Below are 21,897 nucleotides of genomic sequence, written 5' to 3' on the forward strand. Positions count from 1 at the left end.
CGGCTAGAGCCAGAACGGGGCAAGACTATAGGGGCCTCAATGTCCATGGGCATATACACCACATTGTGCTCAATGCGGACGACTTACTGATGTTCCTGGCAGACTCGGGGGAAGCACTTAGCGGGGCTAAAGAACTACTATACGATTTGGGCAGAGTAGCAGGGCTCAAGGTAAATTGGATGAAGTCTTGCCTTTTCCCAATGAAGAAGAATAGAATTGGTCCACAAAAGACAGAAGGAGTGATATGGGAAGACAGGTGCCTGACAAAAATACCACACTCAAGGGGACCTGTTGGACGGTAATGTAGGAAGAGCCATTAGAGGAGCCAAAAGCAACTTTGATTGCTGGGGTTCGTTACCATTGTCAGTAGCTGGTCAGGTAGCCTTACTTAAAATGGTGACTCTCCCGAGATAGTTTTAAAAACATTTTTTTTTTATTGTTTTGCAGCAAGAAAAAAACACATAACAAGCATGTCAGTATCAAGCAGCATTCCCACATCCCCAACCCCTTACCCCTCCCACCTCCCTCCTGGTTTAGGATCACAACTCCATCATCCAAATGTTCAGCCAATGCAACCCTCCAAGTCTTTTCCAACAGGTTTTTCCAGCCCCAAACGCTCCCCCTCTCCATGGTAGCCGTATAGCGTAATGATCGTGTCCCTTTAGAGTCCCCCATCTAGGCCATGATAGTGTCGCCATTTACCCTACACTCTACGCAACTTCTTAGGGCACCCTCGAGCTTTGTATGTAACCCTTTTGGCCGCCATGTAAAGGTCCATTTCCCTTCTCCATTCCCCTAGCTGTGGACTATCTGGTGCTCTCCATTTCCTGGCTATGTCCCTTTTGGCCACCACTAGAGCTAATACTAGGAAGATCAGCAGCGGGGGGGCCAAGTCCACATCATTAGTCATTCCCAAGAGTATGAGCTTCTGGTCCGCTGGGATGTCTACCCCTAGCACCTCTCCTAATTCCGCAAGGACCTCTCCCCAGTAAATTTGAATGCGTGGGCAGGACCAAATAGTGTGTAAGAAGTCTCCTCTATCATGACCGCAACGTAGGCAGCGGGGATTGGCTATCCTCCCCATTCTATATAGCCGTACTCTATCGAAATAGGCCCTATGCAGGATCTTGAATTGGATCAGACGGAGACGCAACTTAATAGCCACCTCCCTGGGGTGCATCAGTACCATACCCCAATCTACGTCGTCCATGTCCCCCATTTCCTGTTCCCAAGTGGTCCGGAGACCCTCCAGTTTAGTAGGTCTATTGTTCATAATAGTTTTGTATGTGAGGGATACAGCCTTTTCGGGGATCCTCCCCTGCAGCAGGCAGCCCTCCAAAGGCGCATATTCAAGGAGAGCCTCTAGTACCGCCCCCTCCGCCCTCCACGCATGTCTCAGTTGCATATATTTAAAGAACTGGGAGCGGTGGAGCCCAAAGTCCTTTTGCAGTGATGGGAAAGATTGCAGTGTCCCACGTTTGGTTACGTCCCCTATGGTGGAGATGCCTATGGCGTCCCAGCCCCGAAACCCTTTTAACTTGCTGAGTTCCTTCAGCCAGGCGCAGTCCCACAACGGCGTCTGTTCCGTTGGCCTATGTTACCAATTAATGGCTTTCGTCGCCCTTTTTCATGCCCCCAGCGTGATTCTAGTAGCCGGCAATAGTCTGGTCTGTCCCTTTCCTCCATAAAGATAGTGTAAACATGTGTGAGTACCCATAGTGTACCTTTCCAATGCGTAGGTGGTGTGTGTGGCCGGTGCGTGTATCCACTCATTTATGGGGGCCAGGTGTTCCGCCCAATAGTAGGCTTCCAGATCTGGAAGCGAAATCCCTCCGTCATATTGGTGTCTTTGTAGGGTCCCCAACGCTATTCTAGGGTGCTTTGCCAACCAGAGGTACGACAGCAACTCTGCATGTATCTCTCGAAAGACCTTACTGTTCACGGGGAAGTATTCATTCTGAAATGCGTATAAAAATCTTGGTAGCGAGATCATTTTAAACATGGCTGCCCGGCCAAGGACCGTTAGGGGGAGTGATTGCCATCTGTTTGCGTCCGCCTTAAAATTACGTATGACCCGGTTAATGTTTCGTTCGTAGGAAAGGTCACCATCTGTCGTGATAAATATCCCCAGGTACATAAATCCTTCACCAGTTGTCTGCAGTCTCCCAGGCAGTTCGGGCCACCGGTCTCGTCCCCGAGGGTCATAGAGTGTTGACTTGTGCCAATTTATTTGGTACCCCGACCTGGAGCCATAGCGGTCTAGGTCTGCGAACAAAGCCGGTATCGTGAGCTCCGGTTGCGTAATATAAAGCAGAACATCGTCTGCGTACAGGGACAGTTTTTCTTCTTGTGTCTCTGCTTGCCCCATCCGGAATCCCATGATCCCTACATTCTGCCTCACTGCGCAGGCCATCACCTCGATAGAGAGCGCGAACAGCAGGGGAGACAAGGGGCATCCCTGTCTGGTTCCCCTCTGTATAGGGAAGGCCCTTGACATCTCCCCGTTAACCCTGACTCTAGCACTCGGACTGGTATATAGTAGCCTAATTTTTCATCTATACCTGGGACCAAATCCCATGCGTACCAATACTCCCTCTAAAAAGGGGCAGTGGACAGCATCAAACGCCTTTTCTGCGTCTAAGGACAAGAACCAGTGGGGCTCCGTCCTGTTTCCCACCTCCCGGAGCCAATTATGGGTCCTCCTTATGTTATATCTAATCGCTCTTTCCGGGATGAACCCCGTTTGGTCAAGATGGACCAGCCCCGGTATGACCCATCTCAGGCGTAAAGCCAGAATTGTTGCGTAAAGTTTTGCTTCCACATTTAGGAGCGATATGGGGCGATAGGACGAGAACTCCCCCGCTGGCTTCCCCTGTTTGTAAATTGGGACAATCGTGGCCTGTCTGAGGTCGATTGGGAACTGGCCCTCCTCCTCAGCGTCCTGGAAAAGGCCCAGCAAGTGGCGTGTCAGGAGATCCGCCATTTTTTTGAAGAACTCCGCGGGGAACCCATTTGGGCCCGGGGCCTTTCCTGACCAAAGTTTGGTTAGTGCGACCCGACTCTCCCGAGATTGTTGTACTACATTGGGTCATTACCAGTCTGAATACCAGCAAAATACTTTGCCCAGTTTAGGACTATGAATTTGGGTTTTTTGCGGGGCACTGGCAGACGTAGAGTAGCGCTTGGGATATTCATGAGACCGAAGGTAGAGGGGGGACTAGCGGTGCCTGACTTTCAGGCCTACTATTTGGCGGCGCAGTTGAAATGGCTTATGAAGTATGTGGCGGTTCGACTCAGGGGGACGGGCGAGATAAGAACTGATTTCCCGACCTTAAGATTACTATCTCAAATAATTCTATGCCTTCCCGTTCGAACCCATACTATTCCTTTGGAGTTAAATATGGCATGGAAGTGCTGGAATAGGAGCATGAGATGGGCAAAGATTAAAAACCCTTATGCCGAGCGACTGTGAAAAATGGCCGACACAACCCCTGAGAATCCTGGCATAAATCCTGACCTCTAAGCAACGAGGTGCATCGTCACTGCTGCCGCACTGTCCCCAGTACCGGTACCGATTAACGAAAACAGAAAGTCGGCATGTCCCACAGGAGCCGATCTAGACCAGGAAGCGGAGTCGCGGCCTAGCTCCAGCGGAGGAGCCGGGAGCCACAGTAGGCGCCAGGGCCGCACGTAGCGGCGACGCAGGGGGCATTAAATCGAAGAGGACGCCGGGTCGGAGTAACGGCTCATTGCAGCGGATTTACGGCGGATTTGAAAGGCGATCGAGAAGCGCCCCACATGCGACAATTGGCACGATTTTTAAAAAAAGGCTGGGAGCTGCCACGGATCCCTGTCTATGCCCCGACGAAGCGGTCCGATCATACAGAGTGAAGGTAGGAGAGCCGCGATAGCCTGGGACCCCTGGGGCCTTAAGAAATCCGAAGAGAGAGCGGTGCAGCGGGGAGCGCCGACAAAAGTGGTGCTGACCCCCAACAGAGAGACCCTGACTATCCACAGTGAAGGCAGAAGGTGGATGGTGACCCCGGGGTGTAGAGAGGGCCCGAGACACAGACCAAGAGGCAAGGCAATGTGGCAGAAAGAAGCCCCCAGGCCTTAGGTGGAGGACAAAGGGCTCTAGAAGCAATTGAAGGTGGCATACAGTAAAGAAGCTCCTGACATCAAAATAAGGAAACGCACAGCGGCAAGTTTTAGCGCCCAGAGACTGGACTGAAGTGTCTTGGGTGAGATAGACTCCGCGACCAGAACATCATTCACAAGGCAGGTGTGCTCTACGTCACACAGCGCCATGAGTGCCAGGGGATCAAGAACGGTACAAAGTCACCGCATTGAAAAATATACTGTTACAAAGGACCAACAAGGGGGAACCTAACATGATGGACAATGCCGCAAAAGGTCAGCGGCAAGAGTCACCGCAGGAGGTTACTCTCAAAGACGTAATGGCTACCCTGCTACAAATGCAGACCTCTGTAGGATCAATCTCCAGTGAGGTAACTCTACTTAGAGCAGATTTTTTCACGATTGGCTCAAGAGTAACTGAAGTCGAAGCTACGACGAAGACCCTTTCAACAGACACTGCTACTCTGCAGAAGCAAGTGCGCCAACTGGAGTTCGCACAAAAACAGCTAACTCGATGATCAAGAAGGGCGCCCTAGACCTGTTTGTTGAGGAGCTGGTACAGACGCAACTCTGTCCTCGCAGACTCTCTAAATTCTTCTCGGTGGAAAGGGCACATAGAGTTCCAGGCGGACGTCCCAAGCCGGGAGCCCCCCTCGGCCTATCCTGGCAAGAATATTCAATTGTAGAGACAGGGATGCAATCCTACAAGCGGCCAGGACTGGGCCACCTCTTCAAATCGACAATAGCGTAGTATCCCTATACCCAGACTACACGGCAGCCGTATCTGCCCAACAGCGCACTTTCACGGAGGTCAAGCGAGAGCTCCGAAACAGAGAACTCAAATATGCAATGCTTTATCCTGCCAAGCTCAGAGTAGAGGCAGAAGGAAAAACCTAGTTCTTTGAATCACCCAGTGAGGCACAGGAATGGCTGGAGGGATGGAGACCAGCGAAGGGGAGCCACAGACAAAGAATAAGACGGCAGAGACAATCCTCGCAAGAAGCTTCTGGCGGACAAGAGGGCGAAACATCAGATCATCATGACGAGACAAGAAACGGAAGTGATGTGGAGTGAAATTGAGGTGAGAAGCGCAATTGGAATATCATTGATGCACAGGTTCACCCCCCCCTATACCGAGAGAGAGTGAGAGTGAGAGTGAGAGGTGTGTGTGGTTGTGTGTGTGGTTGGGTGAGATTGTGTGTGTGGTTGTGTGTGTGGTTGTGTGTGCGATTGTGTGTGTGGTGTGGTTGTGTGTGTTCGTGTGGTTTTGTGTGTGTGGTTGTATGTGTGTGTGTGCGCGTGGTTATATGTATGTGTGTGTGCGGTTAGAGAAGGATGCATGTGGAAGAGAGCAGCAGATCAGCACAGCAGAAGAGAACAGCGAGTTAAAGAAGGAGGCGAGAGAGAGAGAGAGAGAGAGAGAGAGAGAGAGAGAGAGAGAGAGAGAGAGAGAGAGAGGTGTGTGTTTGTGCATGTGTGGTTGTGTGTGTGGTTGGGTGTGATTGTGTGTGGTTGTGTGTGCGATTGTGTGTGTGGTGTAGTGTGTGTTCGTGTGGTTTTGTGTGTGTGGTTGTATGTGTGTGTGTGCGCGTGGTTATATGTATGTGTGTGTACGGTTAGAGAAGGATGCATGTGGAAGAGAGCAGCAGATCAGCACAGCAGAAGAGAACAGTGAGTTAAAGAAGAAGGCGGGTGGAAGAGAGCAGCAGATCAGCACAGGAGAAGAGAACAGGGAGTTAGAGAAAGAGGTGGGTGGAAGAGAGCAGCCGATCAACACAGGAGAAGAAAACAGGGAGTTAGAGAAGGAGGCGGTGGATGAGAGCAGCAGATCAGCACAGGAGAAGAGAACAGGGAGTTAGCGAAGGAGGCAGAGTGGAAGAGAGCAGCAGATCAGCACGGGAGAAGAGAAGAGAACAGGGAGTTAAAGAAGGAGGTGGGGTGGAAGGGAACAGCAGATCAGCACGGGAGAAGAGAACAGGGAGGTAGAAAAGGAGGTGGGGTGAAAGAGAACAGCAGGTCAGCACAAGAGAAGAGAACAGGGAGTTAAAGAAGGAGGTACGTGGATGAGAGCAGCAGATCAGCAAAGCAGAAGAGAACAGGGAGTTAAAGAAGGAGGTGAGTGGAAGAGAACAGCAGATCGTCACAGGAGAAGAGAACCGGGAGTCACAGAAGGAGGCGGTGGAAATGAACAGCAGATCAGTACAGGCGAAGAGAATAGGGAGTTAGAGAAGGGGGCAGGGTGGAGGAGAGCAGCAGATCAGCGCAAGAGAAGAGAAGAGAACAGGGAGTTAGAGAAGGAGGTGGGTGGAAGAGAGGAACAGATCAGCACAGCAGAAGAGAACAGGGAGTTAAAAAGGAGGCGGTGGAAGAGAACAGCAGATCGGCACAGGAGAAGAGAACAGGGAGTTAGAGAAAGAGGCGAGTAGAAGAGAACAGCAGATTAGCACAGGAGAAGAAAGCAGGCAGTTAAAGAAGGAGGTGGGGTGGAAGAGAGCAGCAGATCAGCACAGGAGAAGAGAAGAGAACAGGGAGTTAAAGAAGGAGGTGGGGTGGAAGAGAGCAGCAGAACAGCACGGGAGAAGAGAACAGGGAGGTAGAGAAGAAGGTGGGGTGGAAGAGAACAGCAGATCAGCATGAGAGAAGAGAACAGGTAGGTAAAGAAGGAGGTGGGTGGATGAGAGCAGCAGATCAGCACAGGAGAAGAGAACAGGGAGTTAAAGAAGGATGCGGGTGGAAGAGAACAGCATATCGGCACAGGAGAAGAGAAGAGAACAGGGAGTTAGAGAAGGAGGCAGGGTGGAAATTCTGGCAAGTGTGCTATGATAAAGGCGCCAGAATCCTTCTCGGCTTGCAGCTTCCAAATTGTTGTTTCTAGAATGTGTTACACGGACAAGCCAATAAACAGGCTCGCGTTATGATAACCTTGGCGGCTTAGTACTCACTGTACAGACTGTGGATACGATGTATGTCTAGAGATGTCGAAAAACAACCCTTTCCCCATGTATAGACCTTCATCCAAACTAAGTCATCAAAAACAGCTAAGCAGTGTCGTGTGCAAAAGCAGCAAAAGGGAAAAATGCCATTTAAACTTCGAATAAGCCATGCTAACTTAACATGCACGCAAAAAGAGGCCCATAAACCATACGACAATGTTTATAGGGCGGGGGCCAGGGTTCTAGGGTTCAGGGCAGGAGGGGATCAGGGTAATTTTAGGTTTTAGGGGCACAGTCGTTTTTAGGGCTTGGGGGGGGTCAGGTTTTTTATAGGGCAGGGGCCAGGGTTTTATGGCTCAGGACAGAGGGGCTGGGGTGTGAGCTTTAACACACATCCCTTTACCAATCATGCCTTTACCACGAGATTGTGAGGTAAAAAAGGCATGTGTGATAAAAGAATGCATTGCTCAGATGCATTCATTGTTCGGGCAGTTTAGCCATGAGTGCCTCTGCCATGCCATGCCAATGATCATTGCTTAGGCCTGGTTTGTTTCTTAAGAAATGTTCCAAAACAGGCAGTATATGTTAAAGTCAATAGGCATTTAAGGGTAGATTCTTATTATACTAAAGCCTTCAGATAGGTATTTTGGTACACTGAATCTCACAGATTAACAAAGTAGGCACAGGTTTTGGTGTTGGTTACCCCTTGTGACAAAGCATGGATGTAGAAGATTTGCTCTATGAGAATCCTTTTTCAGGTCTACTTAGGAGAGATTATATTTCGATTAGCCAACTGTAATTGTGTATACTTTTCTAATTTTATAACTGTGTGCCTCATAGTTGCTTGTGGAAAAGTGTATGCTTAAATCAGTAGAACTCAGTTGTTTATGGTGATAAACTATAGCCCTGATTGCTGCACTGGGAAAAATGATGTCCGATACATTAGGTCTGATCAACCTATTATGAAAAGTTATCACAAAGGCAGTAGGCCTCACTTATTCATTGTGAAAAATATTTGTTAAGCCAATTTAACTGGTCATTATTGCAGTGTGTTAGAGGCGATAGACAGATATTTTGCTACATGTAATCTCAGATTAACATAGCAGGTGAGAGCTTTTGCGTTAATCACCCACTTTGACAAACCTTGAGGTTTTTTTTACTGTAATCCTTCTTGTTCTTGTAAAGCAATATTAGGAGTGGTTATATAGTTGTTTGCACGCTGTATTTTTCTATTTTCTACATGTTCGCAGATTTATAACTGTATGCATGATGTTTGCCAATTCATGTGCAGTTGAATAAGCTTGTGTTCTTTAAGGTATAAAGGCTATATCTTCAGTAAAAGCCATGCCATTTCCCATAGGTTGTATCTATTTATTATAAAACATTATGAAAAAAGCCAGTAGCCCTGACCTAGTTATCATGAAAAGCATATGTTGTAAGGCAATATGCTTTTATGGGTGTATTGGTATTTCACTGCGCTAAACCCTGTAGGTAGGTATTTTATTACATGGAATCTCACTCATTACCACAGTGGGCAAGGGTTTTGGTTTTGGGAACTCAACTAAACAAACCATTAGCATAGAAGATAGGCACTAAAATCATCTTTATTAGGTTCTCTTAGGAGAGATAGGAGATAGTATTTAACTTTATACACATTTGTAATGTCATGACTATGCCTTGTGTAAAAGTTTACTTTCAGTGCAGTAGGCCTGAGTTGGTCATTGTAACAAGCCACTGAGAACACATATATGCCTTATTGGTGGGCAAGGAAAAGTTATGCCAGATGCCGTAGATATGGTCTGTTTATTTCAAAACTAATGGCATAGGCAGTAGACTTGGCTTATTTGGCATGAAAAGCATTTGTTATAGCCAATAGGCCTCCTACAATGGGTTGTTATAACACTATATTACAAGCTGTAAACAGGTATTTGGTTACATGTACTCTCATACATTACCATAGTAGGCAAGTGCTTTGGTGATGAAACCCAGTCTGATAACTCCTGAGAGTAGAGAATTTTCACTGTGCTGATTCTTGTTAGCCCTAATGAAGGATTGTATATTGTTTTGCAAACTGTAATATTTGTAATTTTAAAACTGTTTGCATAATGGTTGCCGGTTTATGCACACATCAGTAGGCCTGTGTTGGCTATAGTGTTAGACCAACTGTACATGCTATAGGCCTTATCAGTTCACTGGGAAAAGCCATGTTGGAATCTTTAGGAGCGATCTATTTAAAATAAAAAATGATGACAAAGCAAATAGGCCTTCCTTAATTATTGTGAAAGGCATGCGTTGAGGGCAATAGGATTTAGGTGGGGATTGTTATGACACTGTGCTATAGCCTGTAGGCAGGTATTTTGTTACACTGATTTTCTCAGATTAATACAGTAGGTGAGGGTTTTGGTAACCCACGTGAACAAATAGTGGAGATATAAGATTTACGTTATGCTAATTGTGGTAACTATGCTGGAATTAGAATGTTTCTCCTAACATTTAAGCCTGGTTATGATCTGGCTGACTATTCCTATTCTGTGTCAGTTGAGCCTGGCTTGTGAAGCTGTCTGTGTGTGGGTGAGATGCTGTTGAACAATCAACCTTCTATTGTTACCTTCTGTGGCAATGAATGGGAGAGCATCGGAACACAGCTTCATGCATCCACTCCCTAGACCGGTGAGTGGCATGAGGGCTCTGTGTAATTGAGTGTCAATCTTATGCTGAAAGTGGTGCTGCAGTAGTTACAAGACTTGTCTGGTACTTTGGCCTGATTTATTTAAAAAAAAAAAGGCATTCCTCCGCACTTTCCATCACTGTTACCAACCGTGTGATCTTAATAATGTTGTGGTGCCTGCTACCTTTCCATGAAGTTGCTTGCACCGAAGTTGTTGTTGACGGTTCTGCCTGTCGCGGGCTGTCTGCTCAATCTCATGTTTACTCATTCTCATGTTCGCAAGCATTTGACACTTTGTATTGGGGTTTTTAAAGTCCAGCTCCTGCAATCTGGAAACTCAAGTGTATATTTGAAACAACGCTCTACCTTTGCTACCCGTTGACTGCCTGGATGCATGAATTGTACCGCAGCTTGTTTTTGCTACCCCCAATGTCTAGTGAGTCATCAAGTGATCAGCAATGTAAAGGAAAACACTAGGGGCCTCATTTATGAAAAGTGACGAATCGCTGCGTGAAAACAGCGATGCGTCACTTTTCATTGCGCCCTCCTTGCGACACCAATGATGCGTCATATTTACACTATGACGCATCATGTCGCAAGGAGTTACTGATACGTCAGTATTTCTGACGTATCTGTATGGCGCAAAAGTGACGCATTGCTGGAGTGTGTCACAAAAGTGACGCAACTCCATCAATGTGTCCTTTCACATGGGGCAAGCCCCATGTGCAAGGGCCTGCGTCAGTCTTACGCCTGCTGTGAGGCAGGCGTAAGAAATTGACGCATTTGTGTCCTAGAAGTAGCTCAGTGAAATCTCATAGATTTCAATGCGTCACTTCTACGACCCTTTCTTGCGTCAATACGCCCCCTTTGCATACATTACACCTGGCGCAGGTATAATGTGGCGCAGGGGTTTATAAAGTGATGCATCTACCTAGATGCATCACTTTGAAAATATGGCGCGAAAAAGGCGCATTTTTTACGACGCTGGTGCGTCACAAAGAGTGACGCACCGGCGGCATAAAAGTGGCGCACGGCCTCATAAATGAGGCTCTAGATCAGCAACTGTTTTTCCCTCAGCTAAGGTTACTGGCAGTCAGACAGATCCTGTTTCTCATCTATTACTGCAGCAATCAGGATTCTTTCACCAATTTCCTCATTGATTATTTACGTGGAAATATGAAACATTTCAACAGTTAATTAAATCATTTCTGTAACTAAATTTTTACATAAACAACTCATATTTCCAATCTTTTCTAGTTTTGTTTTGCGTTTAATCATTATTTTCCTTTTCAACACTTAATATGCAGAACACAGTAGCCCCACCATTTTTTCTAACTTCACCAGGAGAACCTCCTATGAAATGGGAAAGTGAGGTAAATATATTTGGCGACTATGCCAAGGTTTGGTGGTTCATACTTAACACCGGAGAGGAAAACCTCCCTTCCGACGCATTGTTTGGGGCTTGAGGGTCAGGAAGTATTTGAGAATTTGCCTATTTGAAGAAGGAAGAAAAAGGACTTAAAATATTTTGAAATGTGAAATGTGTAATTGTTTTAAATCTTTACTTGATGCACGCAAACTTGTATCGTATTCCTATACCACCATACTGCAGAGTGCTCTGTTGATCCACATTTAGGCTTGCGCTATATACATACACATACCTACAAAGATATCAACTGAAGAGATTGATAGAAATTGATTTTGCACAAAAGAATGTATATGCAGAGCTAATTGTTTCTGTACTGCTCACACAGATATACCTCATTCCAGAGTCAGGGTATGATAGAGTCCATTACTCTCCTGCTTGACCCTGGCTCCCCCAATCTCTTATGCCCTTGATGAGCGGGAGACTTAAAAAAAATTCTTTGTTGCTCACCAATTAGGGACATTGCACATTTTCTGAGTAGGGTTTCTTAGCCTTGGGTTCTGAATAGGTACTTTGCCACACCTCGGATACTTTTAAATGTGCAGGAACTTTCACAGATAAGACACACGTGCCACCCAGCCCAGGCCAAGGGTGCCTTGCCTTTTGCACGTCTATTAATCGTTCCACTGGCGATCAGGGCTGCTTTCCATACTTTAGACTCCCCCACGTAATTTTAATTTCTTCCCTGCAGGCAGTGGTCCCGTCCATATTAGAAGGGACATCTTGGAAAAGGGGTGGATTAAAGCGAAACTCTCTATTGTCCTAAAAACATTATTAATAGCTGCCAAGTGCCCCCACGTGACATGTTCCACTACTTCTGTTGTAAACGTCCTTATTATCCCTCTCGTGAAGTTAATGGAGCTTTCAGTGGATTAGTACGAAGGAAGTTACAACATGCTGATTAGAAGTGGATACGTGCCTGGTATTACAACAAAAACCAGGGTGGAACAGAAAAGTACCTTGCCACTCTAGGGTGAGGCTCGCTCATATGCTAGTATTCCAACAATACCTTTGAGAATCTGAATAGAAAATCTGAAATAAATATCAGAGACGTAACAATCTGGATAGAACTAAGTGCTGGATAACAAGACTAAACCTGCTGAACAAGACTCGGCTCACCTGCTGTGTTTACAAAGAGCTTCGCAAGTGTCAAACTGCCAGGTGAGTCACTGTCAGTCAGCGAAAAGCGGAAACGGTACTGATGTACCCTGTCAAAAAATAATAAGTGCGGTCTGAAAGTGACACATGATCCAATGTTTATCCTGACCCGTAACCAGAGTGAGTGCGATGATGAATCTCACCTGTCAGGTAGGACGAACGAGAACAGCAAAACCAAGAGAGTTCGAAGAAATGCCCCCTCTCTATATGAAACAAGGCAATAACAATGTGTGATAATTACGTACTAAAAAAAGAATGGCGGGTGATGCACTAATAAGTCTGTGCGAGCTGGTTCAACCCTATGATAAAACGGATGGAAACGTCCTCAAATCTCCCTTTCTGATGCTAGATACGCTAACCGGCTCCTGAGATACTCGAATCCTTAATAATCAGAACCCCGCCGCCGCAGGGGCAAATGAGCTGAACAAATACCAAGCACTGGAAATGCAATAGGGCTCGCATTAGGAAAGTTTGAGCTATTGGTCTTATAAATTACACATCTGCACATAAAGTGCAAAGGACTACCGCGAACGTGTGCTTGTTGAGATTACAAATATTTTTGCTTTTGGCCAACTTTTTCTTACATTGGTGATAGAGCCCTGGAGTCGGTGCAACAATAACGTGTGAAAAAAACATGTCAAAACAAAACTGGAATTGAGAATGCAAAAAGGCTGTTAGGCAACTCCAGACCTGTTGCTATTGCCAATGCTTGTTTGTGTTGTTTTATAGACGAGAGAGTCCCCAACAACCCCCAGTTTCAGATTCGCGAGAAAAACGGTTCAAGAGTTAGCCGATGAGAAATCAGCGCATTCATTGTCAGCAACAACTTGAACTCAGGAAATACTTATAAGTTCTTTGGGGTGGGATCTTCAAGAGGGTGTAAGCAAAGGAAATGCGGGAAGCTGTGGACTACAGGGGCCAATAATTACAGTCTATGTAAGACTTCACGCGCGTATGCAAGTGTGCACAACCCTAATTTGCATGCCTAGAAGGGAGCACGAGAGCAGCAGAGAGACGTGCCCATCTCCTTCCAGGTTCCTCTGCAGTGCAAGCAGCCTTGCTGAATGGCACCTAGCCCGGCTGAGGCGGACACGTCCGGGGGGAGGGGGCGCAGGGAAGTGTCAGGGGAGTAGGCGAGTGGCATTATGGTAATGTGGCGGGTCACTGGGAGGTGCTCGGAGGGAGGTGGCAGCCGCTCAGTCGTGTAATTCAATAACCGAGGCTCGCTTTCCGGGGTTGAAAGGGCGGCCCTACAGATTAGTAACGAGAGAAAAGTGAAATCCGTGTTTTCCTTTGTTGCTGCCTTTATTCATCTGCTCGATAAATGGGAGAAAAAAATAGGATTGATAACAATTGGGTTAAGCAATAATGGCCCATAAATAAATGGAACATTGGGCAAGGATCGCTGGTCCTGCGCGCCTTTGCCTTGAACCACGCAGAATGAAGCGGACGTCACTCGTACAATCCTGCTGAACATCAAAATAGTATGTGCACACTAGACGCAAAGAGAGTTTCTTCACTGGACGCCGAAGTAATTGTAGTCCAATGAATGACCTGTGCTCAGCACAAGCTGGTACTGGAGTGTCAGAGAATCAGCTGCTTTAGTAGTTGTGTAACACGGGGCTCATGAAGTGTGTAAAAGGAAACGCGGCAGTGAAACTGAAAGTACGTCCGGCCGGCCGTGAATAATTAGGGGATGAGCGCACGCTGAGAAGCTGCCTTTGATGTGTTAATGCGAGGCAGGCGGGCAGGCGGCTGGTGGCATTGTGCACGCGCTTTTTAGGGCTTGCGCAATGACCTAAAAAGCACATGCACTGCAAGGAATCGCCAGGGGAATCGTGCTTGCTTAAACCCTGGATAAGCCGCTATAGAGCTTCGCCAGCTATGCGCATCAGCAGGCGAGCCCTAAAAAGGACTTAAGCGTTCATAAAGAGCCGAGTGTTGCTGCCATGTTCAAGTATTAATGTCACTCGTTCCTGCTCCCCCTCGTGTGTGCGCATGCGTGAGTGATTAGTGTAGTGTGTGCACAGCCAGACGGGGGAGCGTCAATACACAGGCAGAACCTGCATAAATCGGCACCCCTCTGACGTAGGGGGTGTACAAAACGACGGGGGTGGAAATATAGTTAGAACACCGCCCCCCTCCCCCCCCCCACACCTCTGCCCCAACCTGGTAGCTACCGCAGGCAAACAGTTCTTCATAAAAAAAAGTCCTACTTTTACCATAGTGAGCAGAGCAGCCTCTTCTCCAAAAGTTCAAGTGCGGCACGTGTGTGTACCCAGTCCCGCCGGGCGGACTGCGGGTTATTCTCGAGCCCGATAGACATGTCTTTTTGTCTTCTGCTGTGACTCGTCACACGGTTCCCACTGCGGACTCCCAGCGGCGGTGCCATCTGCGTGCGCCAACCAACTTCTGTGCAAGGCGTGCGCGGCAAGCTGACTTCCAATCATCCGCGGCACCGGAGAAGCAGGTCACAGTTGTTTCTGTGCTCTCTGCACTAGCCTGGGCGGGGGTTTGTCCGGAGCAGCGGCCATATTGAAACCAGGCAGATCGTGCAGAGCTCGCGTAGTCTTGACAAGGTTCCGCCTGGTTCCTGTATGGAAACCAGCTGTCTGTCAATTCGCCGTATTTTCGAAATTGCCGCCAAAGAGAATGTTATTCTCTATGTATGTTTTCGAGAGGCGGTGTCTCCTTTCTCTTCAATAACTCCACTTCCTTCCCACCAGTGGCTCCCTTTCTGCTGACCACCCCTTTGAAGTTCACCAGTGCTTTCACCCCCTCATTCATGAGACCAGAGCAGAGTATGTGGGTGGCGCACACGCCATTTACGTTTACAGGAATGGCACCGCCTTATTTATTTATTTATTTATTTGTGCAATTTTATATAGCGCGAACTTTACCCGAAGGTGTCAGAGTGCTTTACATAGGATCCAGTTGAAAACATAAGGACTGACGGTTACATGCGTAAAAATGATTGCACATTTTTGCATTACATAAGAACCAGATGAAAGCATAAGGACTTAGCATTACATGCGTTACAAAAAAAGGTACAAACAGAAAAAATTGCAAATGTACAAGAGATAAAGTCACACAAGGAGGAGATACAAATGGATATACTCAAGGCCTATACTAGTGATATCTCTATCAGCATAGGTAGGGGATACACATGGATATACTCTAAGAGTCACATAGGAATGGTAGAGAGCACAGCAGACTACTGCATATACTAGTGCTTAGAGTTATCTATATACATAGGGAAAGGGTAAGATTGGAGTTACTCTTAAGAGTCACATAGGAATGGTAGAGAGCATAGCGGACTACTGCATATTCTAGTGATTAGAGTTATCTCTATATACATAGGGAAGGGATACATATGGATATACTCTAAAAGTCACATAGGAGACTAGTCGTTAGAGTTATCTCTATATACATAGGGAAGGGATATGACTGGATATACTCTAAGAGTCACATAGGAATGGTGGAGAGCACAGCGGTAATGTATGTAATGTATTGCGACTTATATAGCGCACGTATCACGTAGCGCTTGCCTTGGGAACCCGTCCTGGCTTTTCCCTGTGAGATAACCCCTACTGGGTATCCCCAGGGTGAAAGCCAGGCATCCCGCAGCGGGTGGGCCGCCGTATTGGAGATTAAGCAACTATTGCCCAGAGTTGCAGCGTGGGACCCCATGATTAGAATAGGCACCGAGGCGAGAATGATCGAGTCCGTGGACATTTTGGGCTCAGGACCCTGCCGCGTCGGGAATTGAACCCTTGTCCCGGGCCAGACCTCTGCATCAGAGTCTGCCGCTCTAATCTCTGAGCCACAGCATATACTAGTGATTAGAGTTATCTCTATATACATAGGGAAGGGATAGACATGGATATACTCTAAGAGTCACAAAGGACTGGTGGAGAGCACAACGGTCTACAGCATATACCAGTGATTAGAGTTATCTCTATATACATAGGGTAAGGATACAAGGAGGTGTGGCGCTGCGGCCAGGGCGACTGACACTGGAATCTGGGGACCACGGTTCGATCCCCGGCTCCGGCGGCAGGTTAGCCCAGCACCATGTGACTCTGGGCAATAGCTCGCTTAATCTTCCTGACGGCCCCCAGCGCCTAGAGACCCTTACGGGTGATTGTCCGCTTTACAAATGTGGACTTTACTTTACTTTTACTCTAAGAGTCACATAGGAATGGTAGAGAGTAGAAAGGTCTACTGCATATACTAGTGATTAGAGTTATCTCTATATACATAGGGAAGGGATAGGACTGGATATACTCTAAGAGTCACAGAGAAGGGCAGGCACGTGAGAAAAACGAGAGAGGGAAGCAGATAGTGGTGAATAAGACAGTGAGCAGTGTGTCAGAGGCAATAGGAGAGACAATAGGAAAGTCGAAAGGACAGAGGGGGAGGTCAGAGATCGCTAAAATGGCGGAGGAGAAAGGTAGAAGAAGAGGCGAGTCATACAGAGAAAATGGCGGGGAGCACAAAGGTCCAAGTCCGAAAGTCCAGGAAGAGGGCTGACATAGCCAGCAGGTCCACGGGGAGAAGGGCAGACCGCAGCCTCATCGTTCATGAGGAGCTGGGGCAAAGGAGATCAATCCGGAGACCAGAGGGTCAGGGGAGAAAGACCACAGGCGCCCAGGCAGAGATGGGAGGCAGCAAAGTTTGAAACAATGTTTGAAGGGGAGGAGGGGCCTCTCACCAGAGCCCAGTTAAACACAATGTGGGTGGTGGCGTTGAGCGTGTGGGGTGAAGGCCGTGTTGACGCTATTGATGCGGTCGCGCTGGTTCCTGGTGAGCTGTGTGTGGGTTCATCGGCCCTGGCATGCGTTGGTGTCCCTAGAGCCTGTGGCTGCCGGTCGTAGGAAGGGTGTCCCCAAGGGCGCCATCTTGGAGTCAGGCACCGTTGGCGCGAAGCAGCGCGGTCAGCAAGGGAGGGGGTGTGGGGGGGGAGCACATCTCTGCCCTCGGGCCCAGGCCCGTCTGTCGCGGAGGTATGTCCCATAGAGCTGGTGAGTGAAGATGTTCTCAAGGCGGCGCCATCGTCAGCAGGGGGCGCCGCCGTCAATCACCGGCCCTTTCTGGTGTGTCCCTGGCACACCGCAGAGTCTCGGCGGGTGGCAGCGGGGACGCGGCTAGAGCCCTACGTACCGCTCAAGTGTCCAGCGCCTGTCAGAACCGCCCCCGGCAGGACACCTTAGGCTCCGCTCCGCGTCACTGTTGAGCCCGGGCTGGTAACGGGCGGCCGCCATGCTGGGTCCGAGGCAGGGATCAGGAGCAATCTACGCCGCTCCAGTGGCACCAGCAGCGATCGGAGCAGCCCTGCAGGTGCCCCACACCTTCCGCTTTAATTAGGGAGCGTGAACATCGCGGGGGGGCTTCCTTAAGACGCTGGGCTCCAGGCCGGAGCAGCGCGCGGACCGGGAGCCGAGACGGTCCACGTCCGTCCGTCTCGGCTCCTACAGTCTCACCTAATCTCCACTGAAAGTGAATTGTGTAGGAAATCACTCACCTGAGAAGGCCAGTGCATCTTCACAGTAATTGACTAAGTCGTTTTGAATGAAGGGCGTCTCCTCATAGTCCAGCAGATTTTGCATGATAGGCAAAACATTCGCTTTAGACAATTACTGTTGTCAATCACCCCATGACGTTTAGAACGTTCTCCTATTGTACAGTACGTTTTGTTTTTTTCACCGAATCATACCGTGTTCAACCGACCACAAGGCCGCTGGATCAAGTCCCAAGAAAACTTTTTTTTAACTGAAACACCAGCCAATATGTATTTATTTTGCTTTGCAATCAGTATATATTACAAACCACGAACTCCATTGCAGTCTGCAGACACTTTAAAGTGAATGAAATATTTAGTTTGTGGAATTATAGAAATATCATTCTGTTACATGCAGTGCTCTAAATGGGCTGGTACTCAGTGCTTTAAATGGAAAAAATAAGTGCAGGTACTCACCTAATTGAGATGTGGGCTAGGGGGCGGGGTTAGAGGCGGGTAGGGCTACGGGGGTGGGGCTACATATAGTGCAAAGGGTTTTTTAATTGGTGTGCAGATATGCACACTGCAGACAACACACTCATACAAGAACACACGCAGGGACATAGAAGCATTCGTGCATGCTGATAGGGTATTTAGTTCATATGCACCCACAAAAAACTGCTACAAGCAACAATTACCTGGAACAAGCGGATGAACGTGGAGGGCTGGCCATTAATTACATCATTGATAAAACCGAATGACCGAATGCACATCTTCATTTAAGATTTTGTTTCATTGGCGCTTTATGTTAGAAATTGATCCGAAAGCACTAAGAAAAAAGTTCACTAACATTTATTTTCTAATTATATAAATATTTTACTTTTAATTGAATATAAACCTCTTCATAAATTGTTTCCAGTGTAATATCGCCATGGGCCTCACAAGCATTGGGAAAGTGCTATAGAAATCAAACATACATAACACAATATCTACAACTTTCTTGTTCAATTACATTTTAAAGGAATGGTATGTATATTATTTCTCCTTTGTATAAGTTAAGCTCTGAAAATGTAAGGCTGTAGTGTGTTTATCAGTAGGGAGAGGGGCGAGATGCAAATTGGGCCTTTCATCTGTCCCCCACCAAGTCTTTTACTCCTTGCAATGGGTTGATGGGAGCTCGACTGCAGGGGGGGCACAAGAAGAAATGTAAAAACAAAAACAGCTTCCTCCACTTTTCGAAGGTGTTTGTATGGCCAACAAAGCACAATAGCCCAGCGTGCACGTCTGCTGAATGAATCCCGTGTCCAGGAGGCTGCAGCAGCCCAGGTTAGCGAGCACGGCGGGGGCAGGGGCACTGCTCAATTAGCAGATGTTAAGGGGAGATTAGCACTCGAGTGCATCACAAAAACTGACTGACTCGTCGGCTGTGTGACGCGCTTTGGTTTTTTAAAATGCCAAATTGCACTGAGTTGGCTTGCTGCCCATGAGTACCGGTACTCTCTTTGAACAAGAAGAAGTTCCGGTACTCAAGCGCAAAAAAATTTAGAAGTGCCGGTACTCAGTACCGGTGAGTACCGGCCCATTTAAAGCACTGCTGGTACTAAGTACCAGCACTTCTAATTTTTCTGCCTTTGAGTACCGGTATAGTAATGTGGACATCAGAATATGCGTTTCTAAAACACACTAAATACCGCCTGCGTGCACTAGTGCTTCTATGTCCCGGTGCATGTTTTTGTTTGTGTGAGTGTTGTCTGCAGTGTTCATATCTGCACACCAATTAAACCTCAATCAAATTAAATGTGTGCCTCTGGCCCGCCCCTTGGCACTGCCAGTAGCCCCGCCCCCATAGCCATGGTCCCCTAACCCAGCCCCCTAGTCCACAATTCAGGTGGGTAACTGCATTTATTTTTTTCCATGTAAAGCACTGGTTAAATGTTGTAGGGGAATATCAACATGTAGATAGAGCCCTCACAATAGTGCTTCTTACAGATCTTTTTCTTTTATTCATATTCAGTCTGGCAACCACTATAATGGTAAACAAGACCTCAAAACCAGGGTATACCATATGCCAGCGCTCAAATCCATCTCTCTTTTACCTTCAAAATACACGAATGACTTAGGAGCGGTGTAGTCATTATCCAGACTTTAGTGCTCCCCCACTGGATCCGTCTCTCTTTTGTAAATCTTAAACATTAAAATAAAGCTGTGCCATTTTCCATAAAACACTAAAGAAGGTGTTGAAAATTCTGACTTTTTTTGGTGTCATCACAAATTAGTTTATATATTAGTACATAAATCGTATATACAAAAAAACTCAGTGAAGTTCAATTGAAAATCCAACATAGATCTGCCTTCTAAAGTGGGGAAAAAAGAGGCCATCTACAGACAGTGAAAAGCACATCCTTTTATAGGACTTTAGACAAAGTATTTCATACATTCACTGCATGAGAACATGGCACCCAAGATGTGATCTGATGGGGAATGAGCAAGAAGAAACATTTTATTACCGAATGCATTTGAAGATTCTCTCGTAATGCTATTACATTAGATTCATTCCTTCTCAGAGTCTATTCAGATAACATGAGTTGATGCATAGTATGTTATACATTCTGGGACAGCCAAGTGTTCCTTGGTTAGGTACATCGTGTTCAGTGTGATTGAGAAATCTTTAGTATTTCAGTATAAAAGTATACTGTCCTTCATTACAGAAAAAAATAACAGTAGCAGTGGTGTATTACGACGGCTCATTCAAAATGGAAGAAAGCATAAAATTGACTTATGTTAGTATTGATTACTAATACATTACAATCAAAGAAAACAGATTACACACACATAAAAGGAGGACTATATGTGGCGGCCACAGCTTCATAGGACTACAGGAACAGGGGTCATATTCATAGTACTATGATAACGCTGAGCTCGGTACACGTAGTTAGGGTCGCCAACTTTCTGTTATCACTTTGCAAGACCCTTTTTGTGAACAGCGACACTCTATGACCGTAGAGGCATCAGAAAACATGTATTTGTTGCCAGAGGTAACTATGAGTAGTTGAGTACTTTTGGGGTTTTTATTCCAACGTGCCACATAGTCAAAAATTCAGATTTGGTGCTAATGCACATATTACTGCCTTGTATTGGCACATGTGATGGTGACGATGGGGGGTTTATTGACCCGGCTTCCTTTGTCCCCTTTGTGGCCTTGAAGTGTGACTTTACAAGTTATTTTACATATTAAACCAGGCATGAAAGGCGCAGAGAAAGCACGCGGGCTGGGGCGAGAGGGGTATGTTTAAATTAAGGAACTCTCATTAGGGGCTCTCCAAGCCGGGACATCTTTTGTGGGCAAACTTTGCAATTAGAGGTCCTGACGAAAAGAGCAGCCCTCCCCCACCCTACTCCCAACACACATTAGGGGCCGCCCTAATGAATTTAATAGCTTAAACTCTTGAAGGTTGAAGTAAAGTGTAACAAGTCTTGGGGTAGAGTTGTTGTGAGCAGATGATGTGCATTGCACGGGTGCCACAAAGCCTTGAAGTCAGAACTAATCTCCGCAGGATGTCTCAGGGAGCACTTGTGCACATAAATTGCATTGAAATTCTATTTATGTAGCGCTTACTACGCCTGACGAGGCATCGAAGCCCTTGTACATTAGTGATTTGACCAATTCCAGACTTTGGTTTACTTCTTTATTGGTTGGTATGGAGCCAACAAATGTCAATTACAACACATTTGTTTTCAAATTGGAAACGTATTGTAGGTTCTAAAGCCCCACATTGGTCTCTGTGTAGGTAAATGATGATCACCGGTGACAGTTAACGCTCACGGTAGTGTCAAGGTCATTAACTCTCTGCGCCTGTCTGTAGGGCTGCACAGACTCCAAACTTAACTTGTTTTTGCAGAACACCTCATACCACAAGTGCCATTTTCAAACACTATGAATAACAGATGTTATATTACCTAATTTAATAGTTTATAATTATTTAATGTCAGAAGGATGGAAATTGGCCTTGCTTCTAGTAGAGCTCAAACTGGTGACTTGCAAATTACAGTCAATGTCAAATGATAAAGTTAACAC

General features: G+C 46.7%; 1 protein-coding gene across 1 annotated transcript in view; it reads right to left on the minus strand.

Annotated features, from left to right (window-relative positions):
• BARD1 (BRCA1 associated RING domain 1) overlaps nt 1-14,859 on the minus strand; it is a 581,961-nt gene extending 567,102 nt beyond the window's left edge. Inside the window, exon 1 of the mRNA XM_078680597.1 lies at nt 14,545-14,859. Coding sequence (XP_078536723.1) covers nt 14,545-14,714 — 170 coding nt within the window. The 5' untranslated portion in view covers nt 14,715-14,859. The remainder of the gene's footprint in view (nt 1-14,544) is intronic.
• Nucleotides 14,860-21,897: the final 7,038 nt, after the last annotated feature.

Source organism: Lissotriton helveticus, chromosome 3_1 (assembly GCF_964261635.1).
Source record: "Lissotriton helveticus chromosome 3_1, aLisHel1.1, whole genome shotgun sequence".
Taxonomy (NCBI): Eukaryota; Metazoa; Chordata; class Amphibia; order Caudata; family Salamandridae; genus Lissotriton; species Lissotriton helveticus.